The sequence below is a fragment of the Pleurodeles waltl genome, chromosome 4_1 (assembly GCF_031143425.1).
Source record: "Pleurodeles waltl isolate 20211129_DDA chromosome 4_1, aPleWal1.hap1.20221129, whole genome shotgun sequence".
Taxonomy (NCBI): Eukaryota; Metazoa; Chordata; class Amphibia; order Caudata; family Salamandridae; genus Pleurodeles; species Pleurodeles waltl.
The window spans coordinates 58,287,901-58,305,101 of NC_090442.1; the positions used below are offsets into that span (position 1 = coordinate 58,287,901).

Genomic DNA, 17,201 nt, shown 5'->3' on the forward strand with positions numbered 1-17,201 from the left:
TCTTCCAGTGTAGCACCCTATTCATGTCTTCCAATATTTAATTTTCTTAACTTGATAAGAATGAATTTCCTACAGTCTTTCATTTTCTTTGCCCCAGACATATGTGTTACTCTTTATAACGTTTTCATGAACAGTCAAGAAGGAACTGGTCTTTAAATGTAATGCTGCAAACAAGTTGTGCCCCTATATGTTTATTGGGGACAGATGGACAAAGTGAAACCTGCAGCCACAAGGAGTAGAAGTCACTGCCATCTTCTTTCTTTCCACCCCAGGAGAAGAGAATCTATGACCTGAAGAAGAAGAACCAGGAACTGGAGAAGTTCAAGTTTGTTCTGGATTATAAAATCAAAGAGCTGAAGAAGCAGATCGAACCTCGAGAGAATGAGATCAAGGTGATGAAGGAGCAGATCCATGAGGTACGTGAGCCTAATACGCACCTCCATGTTATCAACACAACATCTCTGTGCAAAGCCAGTGCCTCGTACCTCCTCCACCCACGGGCATCTTATATGTCTAAATCCCAGTACCCAGTGCTTGATTTGTGAAATAAAGGGTGCCAGTGCCCAAAGCTCTGCTCAGAAGCCCACACCTGTTCCGAATACCAAGGGTGTACAGTCCTCAATCCACCTCTGGCCTCTTCAATCTACTGTCAGACACTCTCTGCCTCTTTAATTCACTCTTAGAAGACCCTCCTTTCTCTATTTTTGATGGTTTTGCCACCTTTCTCCGCCTCCCTTTTTCCTCTTTGTGATTCACAAAGGTAAAGTTAGACCAAAAGTTTAACTTTACTATTTTTCTATATTCACAAAGGTAAAGTTAGACCAAAAATCTAACTGAGACCAAAAATCTAACTGAGACCAAATGTCTAACTTAGACCAAAAAGTCTAACTTTACTAGTAGGAAAGTTAGACATTCGGTCTAACTTTACCTTTGTGAATACTGAAAAGTAGTAAATTCAGACTTTTGGTCTAGTCTGCACAGGAATCCTGTGTCACCCACACTAGAGAATGTACTACCTGTTTAGGGATCCTGTGCCCCCACACTAGAGAATGTATGACCTGTTCAGGGATCCTATTCCACGCGCACTGAAAAATGCATTGTCTGCACAGTGTCATCCATACTAGAGAATACATGACCTGCTTGGGGACCTTGTGTCCTGGTTGTACAGAAAGCATCACCTGCCCATAGGCTTCATGCCACTCATACAAGAGAATGTAAAATCTGCCAAGTGATCTTGTGACCCCATTCGAGATAATACATAGTCTGCCCAGGGATCCTGCGCTACCTGCAGCAAATAATGAAGGTCTGCCCAGGTATCCTGCACCACCCACACAAGAGAACGTATAACCTGTTCAGGGGTCCTGCGCCACTCCACTGGAGAGTGCGTAGGCTGCCCCTGGCTCCCATTCCTATGCATGATCTGCCAAGAGATCCTGCGCCACCCACATTAGAGAATACATAGTATACCCTGGGATCCTATGTTGACCACATCAGAGAATGCATGGTCTGCCCAGGAACCTTGTGCCACCTGCACTAGAGAATGTATAGCCTGTTTCGGGTCCCGCTTCCTGCTCTTGAGAATGCATGGTATGCCCAAAGATCCTCTGCCACTCTCTTCATTCAGAATGTGTATATTTTTGGTGGACTGCCAAATTCTGAATAAACTCCTTTGTCTGGATTTATATATTCATGAAGTCTTAGACACTGGTGTTGAGAAGGGCAACATCTGATATGTCAGTATTCACCTAATATTTACATGTGACTGTTTAGCTGTAAAATTATAGTGGTCTGTGATTGATGACACTCGTATAGCGCTTGCAGAGATACAGGAACTACCTGCATTTTCTGGAGGAGTGAAGCTTTATCAGATAAAGATCCTTCCGCTTGGCATAAGCTCAGCACCTCAGGTTTTCACTAAGGTCCCTCATAAAAGTAATCAAAGCATTGAGTTAAGGTTATCATTGGGTTTAGACTGAGGTCAGTAATTTCACATAATGTAATTTAAGTTGGTTTAGGGCTAATGTTGCAATCACGTTTTCATTATGGGTAATTAATGTATTTAATTTGAATTCTATTAGGGCTAAATGCAGACTTGGGATCAATGTAGTGGGGTTGCAGTGCTAGTAATGTCCACTTAAAACTCATCTTTTTGAGGTAGTGGCCCTCGCCAGTAGTAGTAAAATATACTTAGTCAGGAATGTGGCTGACTTTATCCGAAAGGATGGAAACAACTTGTCTGAAATACAAGATGCCAGTGGAGAGTGCAAGGTGCCCTAATCTTGGTTGAACTTTGCAATGATGCGAGAAGACACAGCAGCTAAGTCGTCCTTCTTTGATATATTTTTTTACCTAGTCACTTTTCCTCGCTCGATTCCGACCTCTTAACTTCATTATTCCACATCATCTTGTTTACTAAAACCTCCTTCACTCCCGTCCTCCCCCCCTTGGCAGATGGAGGCAGAATTGGAGCGTTTCCATGGGCAGAACACAAAGCTTGAGCTGAACATCACAGAGCTAAAGCAGAAGCTGAAGGCCACTGATCATGAGATGCGTAAGGAGATGCAGAAGGTAAGAGCAATGTTGATTTGATCTCCCATGTCAGGAGACCTTCAAAGTAGAATGTCATTCTTCGGACAACAGCAGAATTATTGCCTCTGAGCTTTGGTGGCTACTGTTCCCAGTAGGACTTCTATCAATGGGGGGTTGGAGGTGTGGCAATGTCGGAAGGACCTCTGTTCTTAGGAGCCACAGTTAAGAAAAAAGTATCAGATCGATCTTCTAAGAGAGGACATCTAAGAGTGAATAGCCGTAGATAGGATCTCTGTCTTTGGGGGCCACAATATGGAAGAACTTTATCAGGTATACCATCTTAGAGACAATAACAGTAGATTGGATCTCTGTCTCTGGAGATCATTGTCAGAGGAACCCTATTAAGGAGGGGGAGGTCACACAAGATGAGACCCCAAATCATGGAACCCATATAAAAGAAGACCACTATCTCTGGAGCCACAGAAGAGAATGCCTCTATCTCTGGTGAGGGTTGGTACAGCTGAGAAGGTGTGTTGAGGGTCAACACAGTAGAAATGGTCTCTGTGTGCGATGGCCACTGTGGAAGACTTGTATCCCTGGAAACCATCTAACAGAGGACATCTAACCATGAGGGTTAGTATAGCATGCAAGTTACTGGTTATTAAAGGCTCTGAACCCGAGTTACAAGCCCAAGCCGCAGACAAGGGCCTAGAGTGAGGCAGCAGGTTTTTAACAACTGGTAAAGCCCTGGGCGGTAGGTCTGTAAGGTTGTTCGAACATTCCACCCACTGAAGGTAGAATGTTCTAAATTAAAAAGAAATGGGTAAAAAAATTAGGACAAGCATTGAAAGTAAGCACAAAGCTTGTACCATCTACTATTGATCCAGAGCCACTCTATTTTATCCAATGAAGTGCTCAACATTGCAGTGTTTTGGGATGCATATTTGCATCCTGCAATGTTGTATGTGCGTAGAAAAACAAAGAAACGTAAGTTTTTTAAAAAACATTGGAATGTTTCAGTTGTACATACAATCTCTATTTCTGGGGGAAATAATGCTATCCAGGTGAAGTCATGGTAGAAGATCTTAGATTCCTTGGTGTCCACAGTAGAAAAGTCCAGAAGCGAGAGATCCTCTGTCCTTGGAGTGCCACAGTACAGAACACAGAAGGAAGAGAAAGTCTGAATTGGGAAAACCATCTAAGAGAGGACCTTTATTCCTAGGACTGTAGGAGAAAGGCTGGGTTCGACAGAAGAGAGAACATCTGTTCCTGGGAGGCCACAATACAGAGGACCAGTAAACTTTGTAATTGGGGAAGAAAAGACCTTTATCTGGGAATCCATCTAAGAGAGGATGTTTATCACGGGAAACCATTGAAGAGAGGCTGGTCCCTCTATCCCTGGAGTCCTCAGAGGACAAAAGAGAAAACCTTTATCAGATAAACCATTTAGGTGAGGCTCTTTATCTCCAGGGACCACAGATGAGAAGGTGGTTTATCCTTGGAGAGGACCTACATTCCCAGTTGCCATGGTTAAGGACCTATATCATTGGGTGTCACAGTAGAGGTCCACCATCCCTGTGGTAACAGTAGAGACAGTGACGGATATCCCGTCTGCCAAAATCTAAATCCCACCATACTATATGGGATTTAGATTTTGGCGGACGGGATATCTGCCATCGTTGTGACGGAGTAACCCGTCCGCTGAGCTCTAAATCAGGCCCTATAATTGGGGCCATTTAGAGAGGAGAGGTAATTTATTACTGAGGGCCACTGTAGAGGACCTCTGTCCCTGCAGTCCACTTTAGAGAAGGCCACTGTTCCTGGAGCCACAGGCAAGAGGGCCACCGGTCCACACATGAGGCACCTAACCATACGGGCAAGAGTATTGAGGGCCTCCATCCATGTGGTAACATTACAGAGGACCTTCATTCTTGGGGTAGCAGAAGAGCAGACCACTGTCCTTGGGGAACAGTAGAGGACCGATGTTAGTGGGGTGACAGTAAACAGGGTTTGGGTATAACTGACATGATCCCTATCGCTGGCACTAGGAGTGGATCACACAGTAGAGGGGATGTGTACCCCGGGCGCTATTAGAGAGGAGAAGGGACCCTATTGCACAGGACCACAGTGGAGGACCCTCTATTCCTGGGTGCCTCTGTGGAGCACCTCTATCACTCAGGTTGATATCCGGGAACCACAGAAGAGAGTACCTCTATCCCTGCACACCACAGAAGACAGAACCTTTATCCTTCTGAAGCACACTAGAGACAACCACTATTGAGAAGACCATCTAAGAGTGATGTCACAGAAGAGAGAGTCTCTAGCACAAGAGGGGTCCCTTATGACTTCGGTCAACTCAGGAGGAATCTAACCTGGGTTTACAAATAGAAAGGACTCCCCCCCCCCCCCAACCCCCCAGGGTCACGGTAGAGATGACCACTATCTCTCATGCTCACCATATAGAGGACAGCTATCCCCAGGGATCAGTAGAGTGCCTATATTGCTGGGGCCACTGTAGAAAGGTTTCCTATCAGTTATGGCTACAGGTGATATGATCACTATTCCTGGCACTATAACTGGAGCACAGAATTGAGTGGATCTGTACACTGGGAGTTACAGTCAAAGATCTATATCCTTGAGGCCACGGTAGAGGGAAGATGGGTCTCCATTAGAAGATATGATGTCTATCCCTGCTTAACACCATTGAAAGTAACTCTCTTCATGGTCCATGGGGCCATAGTAGAGGATCACTATCCCTGTGGCAGAAGTAGAAAGGATCTATGTCATGGGGTCCACAGCAGAGGTCTCTGTCTCCTGGGGCATAGTAGAGTGTTTCTCTTTCCTTGCCCAGACTAGAGCGACCACTATTCCCAGAAAGCCTTTCTCTGAGTGGCCACAGGCTAGAGCAGTCATTGTTCATGTTCCTAGAAAACCTATCTCTGAATGGCCATCAGTATTCCTAGAATGTACATATCCACGTGGCCACACGCTAGAGCCATCACTATTCCTAGAATGTACATCTTTGAGTGGCCACAGACCATAGATTTACACATATCTAAAATGTCCTGGGTGTTTCTTGCTTACAAAGTAAGTGTCACCATTCACTTATGGTCTTTGGCTCCTGACTGACAAATACTAACTTCCAAATGTGCAGGGTGCAAAATCAGGTACAAAAACTGGTTATTTTGGACCTGCCTATCACATCAGTCATTTTGAGAGCACACATCTTCGCTGTTTCATCCATGATGACCTGCTTTGTTTAGAGATTTTGTACCAGATTTTGCATACTGCTGCCTAGTCTAATTAGGTTTATGGCTTTCGCCATCTTTGATATTTACTCAGTGTGCAGCCTCCTACACGAGTCGCCCATCTCTCATTCACCACAGGCTGGAGTGAATACCATCTAGCGAAAGCTCTTTGGATTGAAAACTGCATGTATGTGGGACTTTTGAGGTCTAATGCAACATCAACATGCTTTGCCTTGTCTCCCCCTAATCACAGGTGCGTGATGTTGAAGCTGTTGTCAAAAGATTTAAGACGGATCTTCACAACTGTGTGGGCTACATTCAAGAACCTAAGAAGCTGAAGGACACTATTGTTGAGCTGTACAGCAAGTATGTTCACACCTCTGATGCGGTAAGCCTGGTCTCTTGCCATTTCCCTATTTCTGAGCATTATAGCACAAACATATGCAGACCTTGACCTGGTGTACCTGGCCCCTGACTGTCTGCCTCCACTACTGAGCAGTCCTGCAAGTATGTGTTTACCCTGGAGGCTGTGAGAGGGACCTATTCCCCTGACTCAGATTCCTGTCGTCCTATCATTACTGTCACATCCTTAATAATGTGTCTCTCTTTAAGGCTCTGACACAATTCCTCTAATGTGGCAAGTCTCCTCTCTATTCATTAACCTACCCATTTCACCATCCATACTTTTTGAAATTCCTTGAGACCTCTGCCTTACCTTTGGCTTTCTTCCACTAGCCTCAAATCTTCGTGTCCTTTTGGATTCATGACCTTTTGAAATTACTCTTTTGTCTTGCTGCCACCTCATTATTTTCATACTTACAATCTGGATTTTATATTCTGGTACTTCACCTTAGATGCCAGTTCTCAAAAGGTCTCTTCATATTGTGTTCCCTGTGCCTCTCTACTGCTCCCACATGACCCACAGCCTCCAGGTTTGGGGGACCTGATCTACTATCCCAAAAATATGAGTGACAGACTGATAACTGGCTGATGCTCAGCATCTACCTTGGAATAATGCTGAGTAGGTCCATCAGTGATTAATGCATTCCCTTTCCCATCACCCCTTATTCATTCCAATTATATGCCACCTAGATTCCCTTACAGCTCTGAAGCACAGGCCTGGTGTGGCATGGTCAGTCCATGTTGATGCTTTGCCCATCTAAACGCCCCTGGCAACCAGCAGATTTCACAGGTGAAGAGGCTGAGGTTTTAAATGAAATTCTCAGTCTGGCACCTAAATCGAAAGTTTCTTCTAAGCAAGGATAGTCCAGCACCAATTACTATCTATGTTCGCTTTCCATGCACCATTTGCTTTCCAGTGAATTGTCCAGGAAAGAAGTTATAGGAGGTGGACATTCAGGCTAGCCTTTGTGTCCAGTCTCATTCCTTTCAATGAAATAGTTTGGGGGTGTTGAGAACATGAAAAATGTCTGTGACCAAGATAGCATGGGGGGGGGGGCACAAGATGTTTGGTTTGCTGAACTTCTGGTTCCTCTGCAGGGGAGGTCAGAGGAGATTCTGAGATTTCCCTCCACAGAGTGACAAAATGTTGCGGTTTGACATTTTGGGGCCATGGCTAACAGGGAAGGTTACGCCTAAAGTAGTGCAGGCCAGGCATTTGATGATTTGACATTTCTATGCTCCTAAAAGGTCAAGGTTCCTTTAGTGCTGCAACATGCAAGATTTTGACCCCGTCTTGTAACCTGTAACAGCCATAACGGTATTTCCTCTTTCTCTGCCAAGATATTTTCAATGTTCTGCTTCATAGAATCTTCATTGATAAGTCAGAAACGTTGGAGTATTTCCCCGCTGTGTGTGTGGACAACGGAGTGCGTCATACTCAATATCTATCCTTAGAATTATGTACACAAGGTGCCATTGTCTGTAGGTATATACAGTGATCAACACCCTTCAGAAGCCTATCCAAGGCAAGATTTTCCAAAAATGTAGACGGATGTGTGCAGCAACTGAAATGTATGGGGCCAAAAGACAGTCTGATAGTCTTGCGTTCCATAACTGTGACATTAGATTGCTGTCCCACTAAGGCTCCAAGAGCTTAGGCTACCCAGGCTGGCAGTTGCCTCCCTGAATCAATTCTTTTTTCCTGCTTGTGAAAGAGGGATCCCAGAAGACCTCACTGTTTTCACTCCTCTATTTTTAGAGATTTCTCCAGCTACCATCTACTGAGTGAACCTGATTTTCTGCAGTTCTCCATCTACTTTCACTGTTTGTGAAGTGCCCTACTTGTGACAGAAAAAATGCAGCCTTAGCCCCATCCCAAGTTTGTGTGGTGTGTTTACCATCATCCCACTTCCACCAACTAATGTCAGTTCTGCAAAAACAAATGTCCAACATGACATTAAAAGACAGAGAAGGCTTGCTGGCAAAAGAGGAATAGAGAATGAAGAGGGTTGAGAAGTCACTCAATGAGCCCACCCCAAGATGTCTTCACCTCAGAAAGACTTCCTGAGAGGAACATCTGAGAAAAGGAGGAAGAAAGCTGAGTGAAAACACCATCATCAACTTCATTCTTGATGTTGCTTCCGATTGACGCCAAAGATCTTGGCTCCAAGGACATCAGTCCTGACATGCTCACCATTGAAAGAGGGATTATCGCTGGAGAGGCATCTTCACAGGTCATGGATGTTGAGACATTCTAGAGTATAATAGTTTTCCATGAGTTCAAAAGACCATAGATTGATAGCAGCTCTTTCACTCTCCAATTTGGTGTGAAAGCGTAAGTTATTGCCGCTGACTCAGTGCTTAATTTCAGCCAGTGGTTTCCAGTGCTGGCTCTTATGACAGTCTGCCACATCATGGCGCTGTTTGCCTTATTTTTGAGGCGAACAGCAGCTGTTGTTTAATAATTAAATGTGCATTAAAATCAAAAAAATACCTACCACCCAAAGTTATAAGAATAGCTGGGCAGCATGTATTATTTTAATATACATTTAAAGTCTGATTTGTCACACTTTTATGAGTGTGATGGCTAGTAGTGGAAGCACTATCATTGGAAGCGCTTAGGAGCAGTGGCCAGTGCAAAGTGCAACGCTCTCCTGATAAGGTCCTGGCACTTCCTTCTCAACAAACTAAGCACTTCGCTGACTCCACCTTCATCGACGGGAAAAAACATCCATCAGCGTTGAGAAGACCATTCACGCCTTTCTCAGCATCACCCATGCTGTTGATCTAACCAGTCCACTCAACATCGACATTCCACTCACCAAGGTTGGCCTTCCCTCCTAAGATGTTGAAGTCAACTCCAACGTGTTCAATGTCTTTATACACACCAAGACCTAGGTTGAGACTGACAGGGCTATTCATGAAGGTAATACACTTCTGAGTTATACATGAAACTTTACTCATACACTTTTGAGTAACTTTTTACTACTTTGATCTATGCACAATATCGGAGTGTAAAGTTACCCAAAAGACTATCTTTACATGTGCGCACCTCCTGTCGAAAGGGGTGTATCCATGTTTACTAGCTTAAGTTACTTCTGCCAAAAACAAACAGTTATAAGTCCTGCATCACACATGGCCAGCAACTAGTACTGCAACACCTTGTTGTAAAAAAAAAATTACAGACGTAGGGATTTAAATTAAACCACATAGTAAATAATGTTAAATTAAATTATGTAAAATAGTTACAAACATTAATATAATTTGGTGTTAAAAATCTTTGAAAAAATAATTAGAATTTTGTAACAACCTTTTTTAATTTAAAAAGTAATGTAAGATTACATTTTAATACAATATAACTAGATTGTTTTTAAATATATACACCATTTTGATAATTAATAATGCATAAAAAATTATTTCATTGTAGATAGAAATTTATTTTTTAATTTAAAGTTCAGAAAAATAATTGTAGTTTAAAATATTTAAATTAAAGGTTTCATTCAAAATTAAGTTAATCATGTTGTACCAATTTTTCTTTTGTTCTACATTTAAAATAAATATAAAATTATTTTACAATAATATTTAACCTAAAAATATTTTTACTAACTTTTCCAAGTTTAAGAAACTTTTTTACTTTTCTCTTTGCTATAGGGAGACTTTGCAGTCAGGTGGAGACCATCCTTGTGTTTTCATAGCCAAAATCTTGAACTTCAAAGACTGTGACAAAATCCTTAGAATGATTAGGGGGCTGGTGAGATTAGTGTTCCAATCTTACCAGACTTCACCCATCTGGTTGAATGGGAGAGGAAGTCCTTTGATGCAGTGAAGCAGAAGATGGGGTCAAGGAACATTAAATGTATGCTTATCTTCCCAGTCAAGATTAAGGTCATATCAAACTCTGGAGTTATTCTTTTTGACTCAACAGCATCAGCATAAGGCACCATGGGCGTGCAGGGTAGTGAGGAGAGCGATCTGGGGTGAAAGTTAATGATCCCGTGAGTGAGGCACCACCTGTTTGTTACCTATTAGGAGATGGAGCACCCGAAGTGGAGGACAAGCTGCAGGTCATGGGATGACAAGTCATCGAGCTCAGTGTGTTGTTGGTGTAGCGTCTGTGTACATATAAAACTTTCCTAAGGTTGCATGATGACTGGCTGAGATCCTTTCCAACGGTGCATTTTGAATGGTGGTCTGCTCTGGTAACAGATGCGTCAGGGACAGTAGTATAGGGAGGAAGGAGTTGGGGGTGTTGAAATGGTTGGCACTCCCGGTTCAAATGTATAGATGACATTTTCAGGCAAAGCACCTTGTCCTACTATACAGAATCACTTGCGAATGGCCCATTCCGACAGTGTTCAAATGAGTGAGATCCACTTCATTACCACGCTTTACTACTGAGGGCCCAGAGGCTGCCCACACCGTTGTCCGACCATTTTACATGGGCTCTTTTTGAGTAATGGCCTGGAATGTTAACAAGCTCAATGATGGGATTAAGAGGAGGGTCGTTTTTCAGCTCACCAACCGGCACTCGCCATCTATCTTGCTTCTGCAGGAAATCCCCTCAATGCCCCTTCCTGGGGTGGTTTGAATACATTGGAGTGTTCCCTGCTGCTCACACCAGAGACTCTAGGGGTGGCCATATTGGTGCATAGTTTGGTTTCCTTGTCAATCTCACAAGTAACATCACACCCCATGGGTTGGTATGTTTAAGTGATAGGCAGGTTGCAGGGGAGACACTGCAGTTTTCTCAGTGGGTATGCCGCCTGCACATGACTAGGAAAATTCGAAATGACCTCAATTTATGTATCGCAGATACATATCACAGATCTCCCTACTGACAATCCCATGGGAGATTTTAATGTGGTTATGGACATAGATTGGTATGTATGCTTCATGGTAACGTGCTGCGGTACCTCACAGAGAAGGTAGGCTTCCCGATTAGGCTATGTTTCTGGGACTGTGTGGCATTTGCAAATCTGGACCCCACATGCAATGGGACTTACACCCATGTCTCTGCATCTCGTAAGTCTGTATCTTGGATAGACTGTTTTTCACTCCTGGCTCAGGATATCACCTTGGCGGAAGGTGCTTGCATTCTCCCACAAGGTAAATCGGACTGCTCACCGCTAGAGTTAAGTATAGGTGGGTTGCCGGAGGATGAGCTCCCTATGAGGTGGCTTAATGTCTAGTGGCTCATGGACGGTGGGTGTGCTCGATTTATGCAATCTGAAGTGCAGTTACACTCGGTGGACTCACTAGGTTCATAGGCATGCTGGGAAGGCAGTACTCCATGCGAAAGTCTGTGCCATCCTGAAGCCCAGGAAAAAACAAAAAGAGGCTGACCTAGAATGCGAGTAGTGGAGCGTCAGTGCCTTAACCAGGATATAGGGGTTCTGCAGCATCAATTGGGTGTAGACAGAGCAACTCTGTGGCAGTTACACCTAGACAAATCCAGATACGTCTGGATGGCATCACAACAGTGCTGTATGAGATGGGAGATAAGCCTGGAAAGTTATTGTACTGGTTGACTGTCAGAGATGTAGTCAACCAAACATCCTCCAGTTGCTATTTTCAGATAGCAGCCAAAGCAGCAGATATTGCCAATAGACATTTCAAGTGGAAATTATCAGCCTGTGAACAAGCTACACAGTTTATCACTGACATCACTTAGATCCCTTGTCGTGAGTGATCACAAGCAAGGATTGTTTGGCAACCTTAACACTGAAGAGGAGGTCACTAGGCCAATATGGGTATGCATCTGTGCAAAACTCCTTGGAGCAACAGCTTTCCACTAAATATCATAAAACATTTTGCTGGCTCCTGTCCCTCACCTGTTGTGGTTGTACATGAGGTGATAAAAGTGGGCTTGATTCTGCCTGAACTAAGCCTGGGGACTACTCTTATTATTTTGGGTAAGGGACAGAGCAATTTCTCGGATTACCACAGAGACCAAAATGTTCATAAAAATACTAACTTTCAGACTCCCCTTGGTGATGCACCCTGACCAGTGCAGATTCATGCCCAATCGAGGTGCGGGACATGGTCTCTGTAGAGTGAAGCTTGCCTTTTGCAGAGGCAAATAAGCTTTGAAAACCTGGAACCTTTATGCTGGTGGACTTCGAAAAGGCATTTTATACCCACAACTTGTCTTTTCTTCTTGGGGTACTGAGCTGCATGGGATTCTGGTCCTGTTTTCTATAATACATCAAAATCCTATATGCTAAACCCCTGGCACAGGTCAGGGTGATTGGCGTTCTTTCGGCCCCCTACCTGATCCGGTGGGACACGATACAGAATTGCCCACTCTCACCCCTCCTTTTCGCTTTGGCAATCAAGCCACTGTCCGCTTGGATATGGTGCAATGCTCATGTGAGGGACTTTGCACGGGAGGCGGTCGGGAAGACCGCATTTTACTTTACATAGATAATGTCCTTCTCTTTGTTGGTGACCCCCGGGAGAATGGCCCAGGCTGTTCCAAAGGTTTAACCACTATGGGGAAGCCTCCAGTCTAAGGGTAAACTGAGAGAAGTACAGATTGACTCCTGTGAGGTGGGGGGAGTTAAGGCCACCAACTAGCAGGCTAGGCTGAAGATCCAAGTTCAAAGTTTCAAGTACCTAGGCATGCATATTGTACTCAACCCCAAAGTCACCTAAAATTGCAATACAATTCCTTTTGATGAATGGATTACGTAAGGACATGAACAGGTGGTTAAACCTCCCAACTGATATTTTGCCTTTACAAGATGCTGACATTACCTAGGCTATTGTATATGTTGCAAAATGTTTCACTGAAAATTCCAAGACATTCATTGATGATCTGAGGCGTACTTTTTTTTTGAGCGAGACAATCTCCTCATACTGTCTTTGACAAATGCTTGCAATCACAGTTCGGCAGGGGCATGAGAATGGCTGACATGCGCCTGTATTATTGGTTATCTCAAATCCTATTAAATAAATTAGCGTGGCAGGGCAGAAGACCCGTGTTTAAACTTGAGTAGGTATCAGCAGGGACAAACTCCTACGTCTTTTTTATGGGAGTCCTATTCCCAGCTCACTTCCAGATATGACCAGAGCAGTCCTACGGTGCTTTCACCGGGTGCTTAGGTGGATTCACTGGCAAGGAAAGGTAATTCTGGAAACACCTTCTAGAAGTGGCCTGTGGTTGAAACAGCACCAGTTAACAGGACAGGTTTAGCACATTTGTTAAGTGGTTGCTTGACCTTCATTGCATACTTTCTCAAAAACGTAGTCTCGGCACAGTGTTTGGGTGGAAGTATTGTTTGACATGTTGATCTTCAACATATCTTACAGATTTTTTTTGTGTATAATATCTAAAGAAGCCCATCAAATGGTAGGTATTTAGTTTTTTGAGAGGGAAAACCGTGCCCCACAAATAGTATTCACTGGTACAATAAGTTACAACCCTCGGTCACATTAGTTCTGATGGATCTCATATTTCTGCCACATATTTGTAGCCCACCTACCTCCCTTGTGTTAACAGATCATGTTTCTGATCACTTTATGGTGGCCAGAATCTGGTGGCCCTGGGATGCAGGTGAAGCAGTGCCATATGTCATCACTTTTGGTTGAGTTGTGTGATGTCCACATAGCTGCCTGGGCCCTGTCTGCTGCTCTTGAAAGAAGTTTCCAGTGTCCCATCCTGGTGGTGCAGAATTGTTTAAAGAACCAAAAAAAGCAATAATACCAAAGGCAGGCCTGGATCTATAATGCATGTAGATGTTTTGAGGATTAAGGTCTGAAATGCAGCTGGATGAAATCAAAAGACCCCTCTACCCACAGAGTATGCCCATGTCCTCTATACAGCGATTGAGGTGCTGGAGGTGCCCCTGCTCCACAGTGTAAACTCCTTCTGACTGTAAACCCCGAAAGAAACTCTATACATCACCCACTGCTGCCAGCTGTTCCAGCAAACTATGCTCTTCGACTATATCCCATCTCCATACTACTGCTTGCTCTTCATCACCTGATGGTCTCAGATTAATCCTGCCCATCCCCTCCAACCTTGTTTGGCACTCCAACTTCCACATTAGTCCCTCTTTACTAACCTCTGTAGTTATGTGACATACATCTGTTACCCCACCTCTCATCTCCTGTTTACCCAGTGGCCAACCCATCAGCCCCTTCAACTCCACCTCCAATCCTATTCTTTTTGTTCTAAGGTGCTGTATTGCTTTATAGCTAGGTTTATGTTATTTAAATCACATATTCATATACATTGCTTTCCCTGACTTTGTATTGTGAACTCTGTGAGAGGACATTGAAATCATCTGAACTGCTGGTTCTCCTGTTCGCCCCAATTTACTTTACACTGTGATGCCCCGATCATTCTCAGTCTTGTCCTTGCTTGTTCCACAGATGGAGATCGTGGGCGTAGACGCTGACATCCATCGGGAGTATTCCAGGCAGCGCGAGCACCTGGAGCACAGCCTGGCCACACTACAGAAGAAGCTGGTGAAGGACACAGAGATCCACCGGTCGGACAATGTCCGCGTCATGCAGGTATCAAGGGGATGCTGCAGGCTCCCTCAAGAGGGGAGCGTGCACCAGTGGAGGTGTGAACCCAGCTCCTACAGCAGAGGAGATAGAAATGTGCAGTATGTGATAGCACCTTAACTGAAAGCACATTGTATTCTATAGACAACCAGGACACAAATATACAGAATTCTATAAGAGGTGCTGTGAAATAGATAGTGCTTTGCAGAACCATGAACAGTCGTGCAGTGCGCCATAGGCACCGCAAAAAGAAGTATCATATAGTAAATAAGAATAAAAGTGTATAGGATCTTATAGTCACCATGTATCGAGAAGGACAATACCGTGGGTGAATCATGTAGTGCCTGATAGGCAACATGAATAGACGCTTAATAACCTATAAATAGCAAGAGCAGAAGTGTGTATAGTATCCTATAATCTTCAGGAACAGATATACGCAATGAGTACCCTGAACAGAGACGTCTAGTCCTGTGTTGGTGTCATGAATACAAGCTCAAGGTATCATATAGACATTAAGATTTAAAGTGCATTAGGTCCTATAGCAGTATTATATAGAGGCCATGGCGCGATGTGCAGCAATATATAGAATATCGAGGTCCAAATATTGGCCTACAAAAACATCGACTCCTGGAATACTGACAACCCCTGTTTATTTTCACATCTCACCTTGGCTTCATGGCCCACTCCACCCTGTCAAAGGCTTTCTACGCATCACCTCACTGTTATCCGTCACTTAAGTCTTTCCCAATCTTTATGTGGTGTAGCAGTATGCAGTGATTAATGCCATACTGCTTTGGTGGGGAACCCACTGTGACTCTACTATGAATTAGCTCTTTTCCATGAGTTTTTCTGGAGATTTAACGCCCGTATCTCTGCAAGAGGTGGGTCTCTCATCAATCCTCTGTCTCTTAATGCACTCCTTTTTCCTCTCTTGGTAGATGGTGCATGGTAGTGGCACATTTACTTCCTCTCATACATTTGTGTATTCTATGGAAGGACATCTGTCATTTCTGTCTGAAAACGTTCAAATATGATAGAGATCATCTCTCTTTTTTCCTAGGAAAACGTCTCACTTATAAAGGAGATCAACGACCTGAGACGAGAGCTGAAGGTGTGCCGCGCGCAGGTGCACGACCTGGAGGCTACCCTTGGGCTCAACAAGAAGAACCGGAAGCACAGTGTCAGCGACATCCATGGTAAGAGGCCTGTATGTATGAGCCTACACCAGAATTCCTGTGCCCTCTGTCAGCAACATGCCCCCTACCTCCCTGAGAACCATCTACTATACGCATCATTCTCCAGTACTCTGGAGCAGCCTTTCAATCGCATGCCCCCACTCCCCTCCGAACCATCTCTATATCCATCATACTTCAGCGCTCCTGGATAGGACTCCATTTCTTACATGTATTGTGCCCCAATACTTCTGTGCCCTCTTACTCGCATCACCTTCTCCTCCATTTGACTCCATGTACTGTACATCTGTGCCTACTCAAGTGCTCCAGTATCCTCTCTCAATCTCATGCCTTCCACCTCCTTTCGACTCTGTCTTCTGTATGTGTCCACTTCTCTGCCCTTTGTCGCTCTTAAGACTGTACCTCCTAGCTTTATCACCTCCATGTGTGTGTGCCTCCTCCGTCACTTCTGTGTCCTCTAACACCTCCACCGTCCCTTGGTTCCATCTCCTGTGTATACTCGAGCCCAGCACATTTGTACCCTCTTACTCAGATGGCACCCACCTTGCCTCATCCCCATCTCCTATATTTGTGTGTGCCTGCCCAGCCCCTCTCTCCACCCTCCTCGATCCTGGGTGCTCTGTCACTCCTGATGTCTACTCCCCTCCATGACCCAGCCCTTTCTTTGGTGCCACTGGGATGGTATTTCTCACTCCTGCTCTCTCCAAACCCTCTCTTTGCCGCTATGATTTATACTGATTCATTGTCTCTGTTGCACTTCCCCGGAGCCCTCTATAATATGTGACCACTGCCCCGTTTTAATGGCTTAATTTTCGTGGGTAAACTAATAGAGTGCACTGTTCCGAGGTACTGTAGGTGTTTAAGTACGGATTAGGTTCTTATTGTCTTGATCCTGATAGAACGCCAACAGATCCGCAAGGACTGATAGAGGCGTGAAACCGATTGTTGCCTGATAACATTAGGAGCATACACACAGACATTTTTATAGGGACTCACAGATCATAGATTCCAGTTTTTAGTCCCTCTTTTAAAAAAAATCTTGGCATAGGTCCCAAGAACCTTTAGTAAAGTGATAGTGTAGGTCCCTACAGCTAACTTTTACTCACTTTTTAATCCTTCACACTTCCCTTACGCCTCATCCACAATACAGACATAGGCATAATGACATCTTCACATAAAGAGATCTCCAACAAAGAGCCCCTTTTGAGGGACCCGTCGGACATCGCAGCGCCAGCCTGACAAGGGGCAACGCCCGATGATGAAGCATGCCACCAACTTCGTGGGTGAGGGCTTTTGCTGCTACTAAGCAATTGCT

The 17,201-nt window shown here is 44.3% G+C and overlaps 1 protein-coding gene across 1 annotated transcript in view; it reads left to right on the forward strand.

The window, feature by feature from the left end:
- The window catches only part of CFAP57 (cilia and flagella associated protein 57), a 178,020-nt gene that overhangs the window by 156,810 nt on the left and 4,009 nt on the right, over positions 1-17,201 (forward strand). Inside the window, exons 19-23 of the mRNA XM_069227784.1 lie at positions 273-416; positions 2,452-2,568; positions 6,031-6,165; positions 14,556-14,699; positions 15,754-15,889. Of these exons, the coding sequence (XP_069083885.1) occupies positions 273-416; positions 2,452-2,568; positions 6,031-6,165; positions 14,556-14,699; positions 15,754-15,889 (676 nt within the window). The remainder of the gene's footprint in view (positions 1-272; positions 417-2,451; positions 2,569-6,030; positions 6,166-14,555; positions 14,700-15,753; positions 15,890-17,201) is intronic.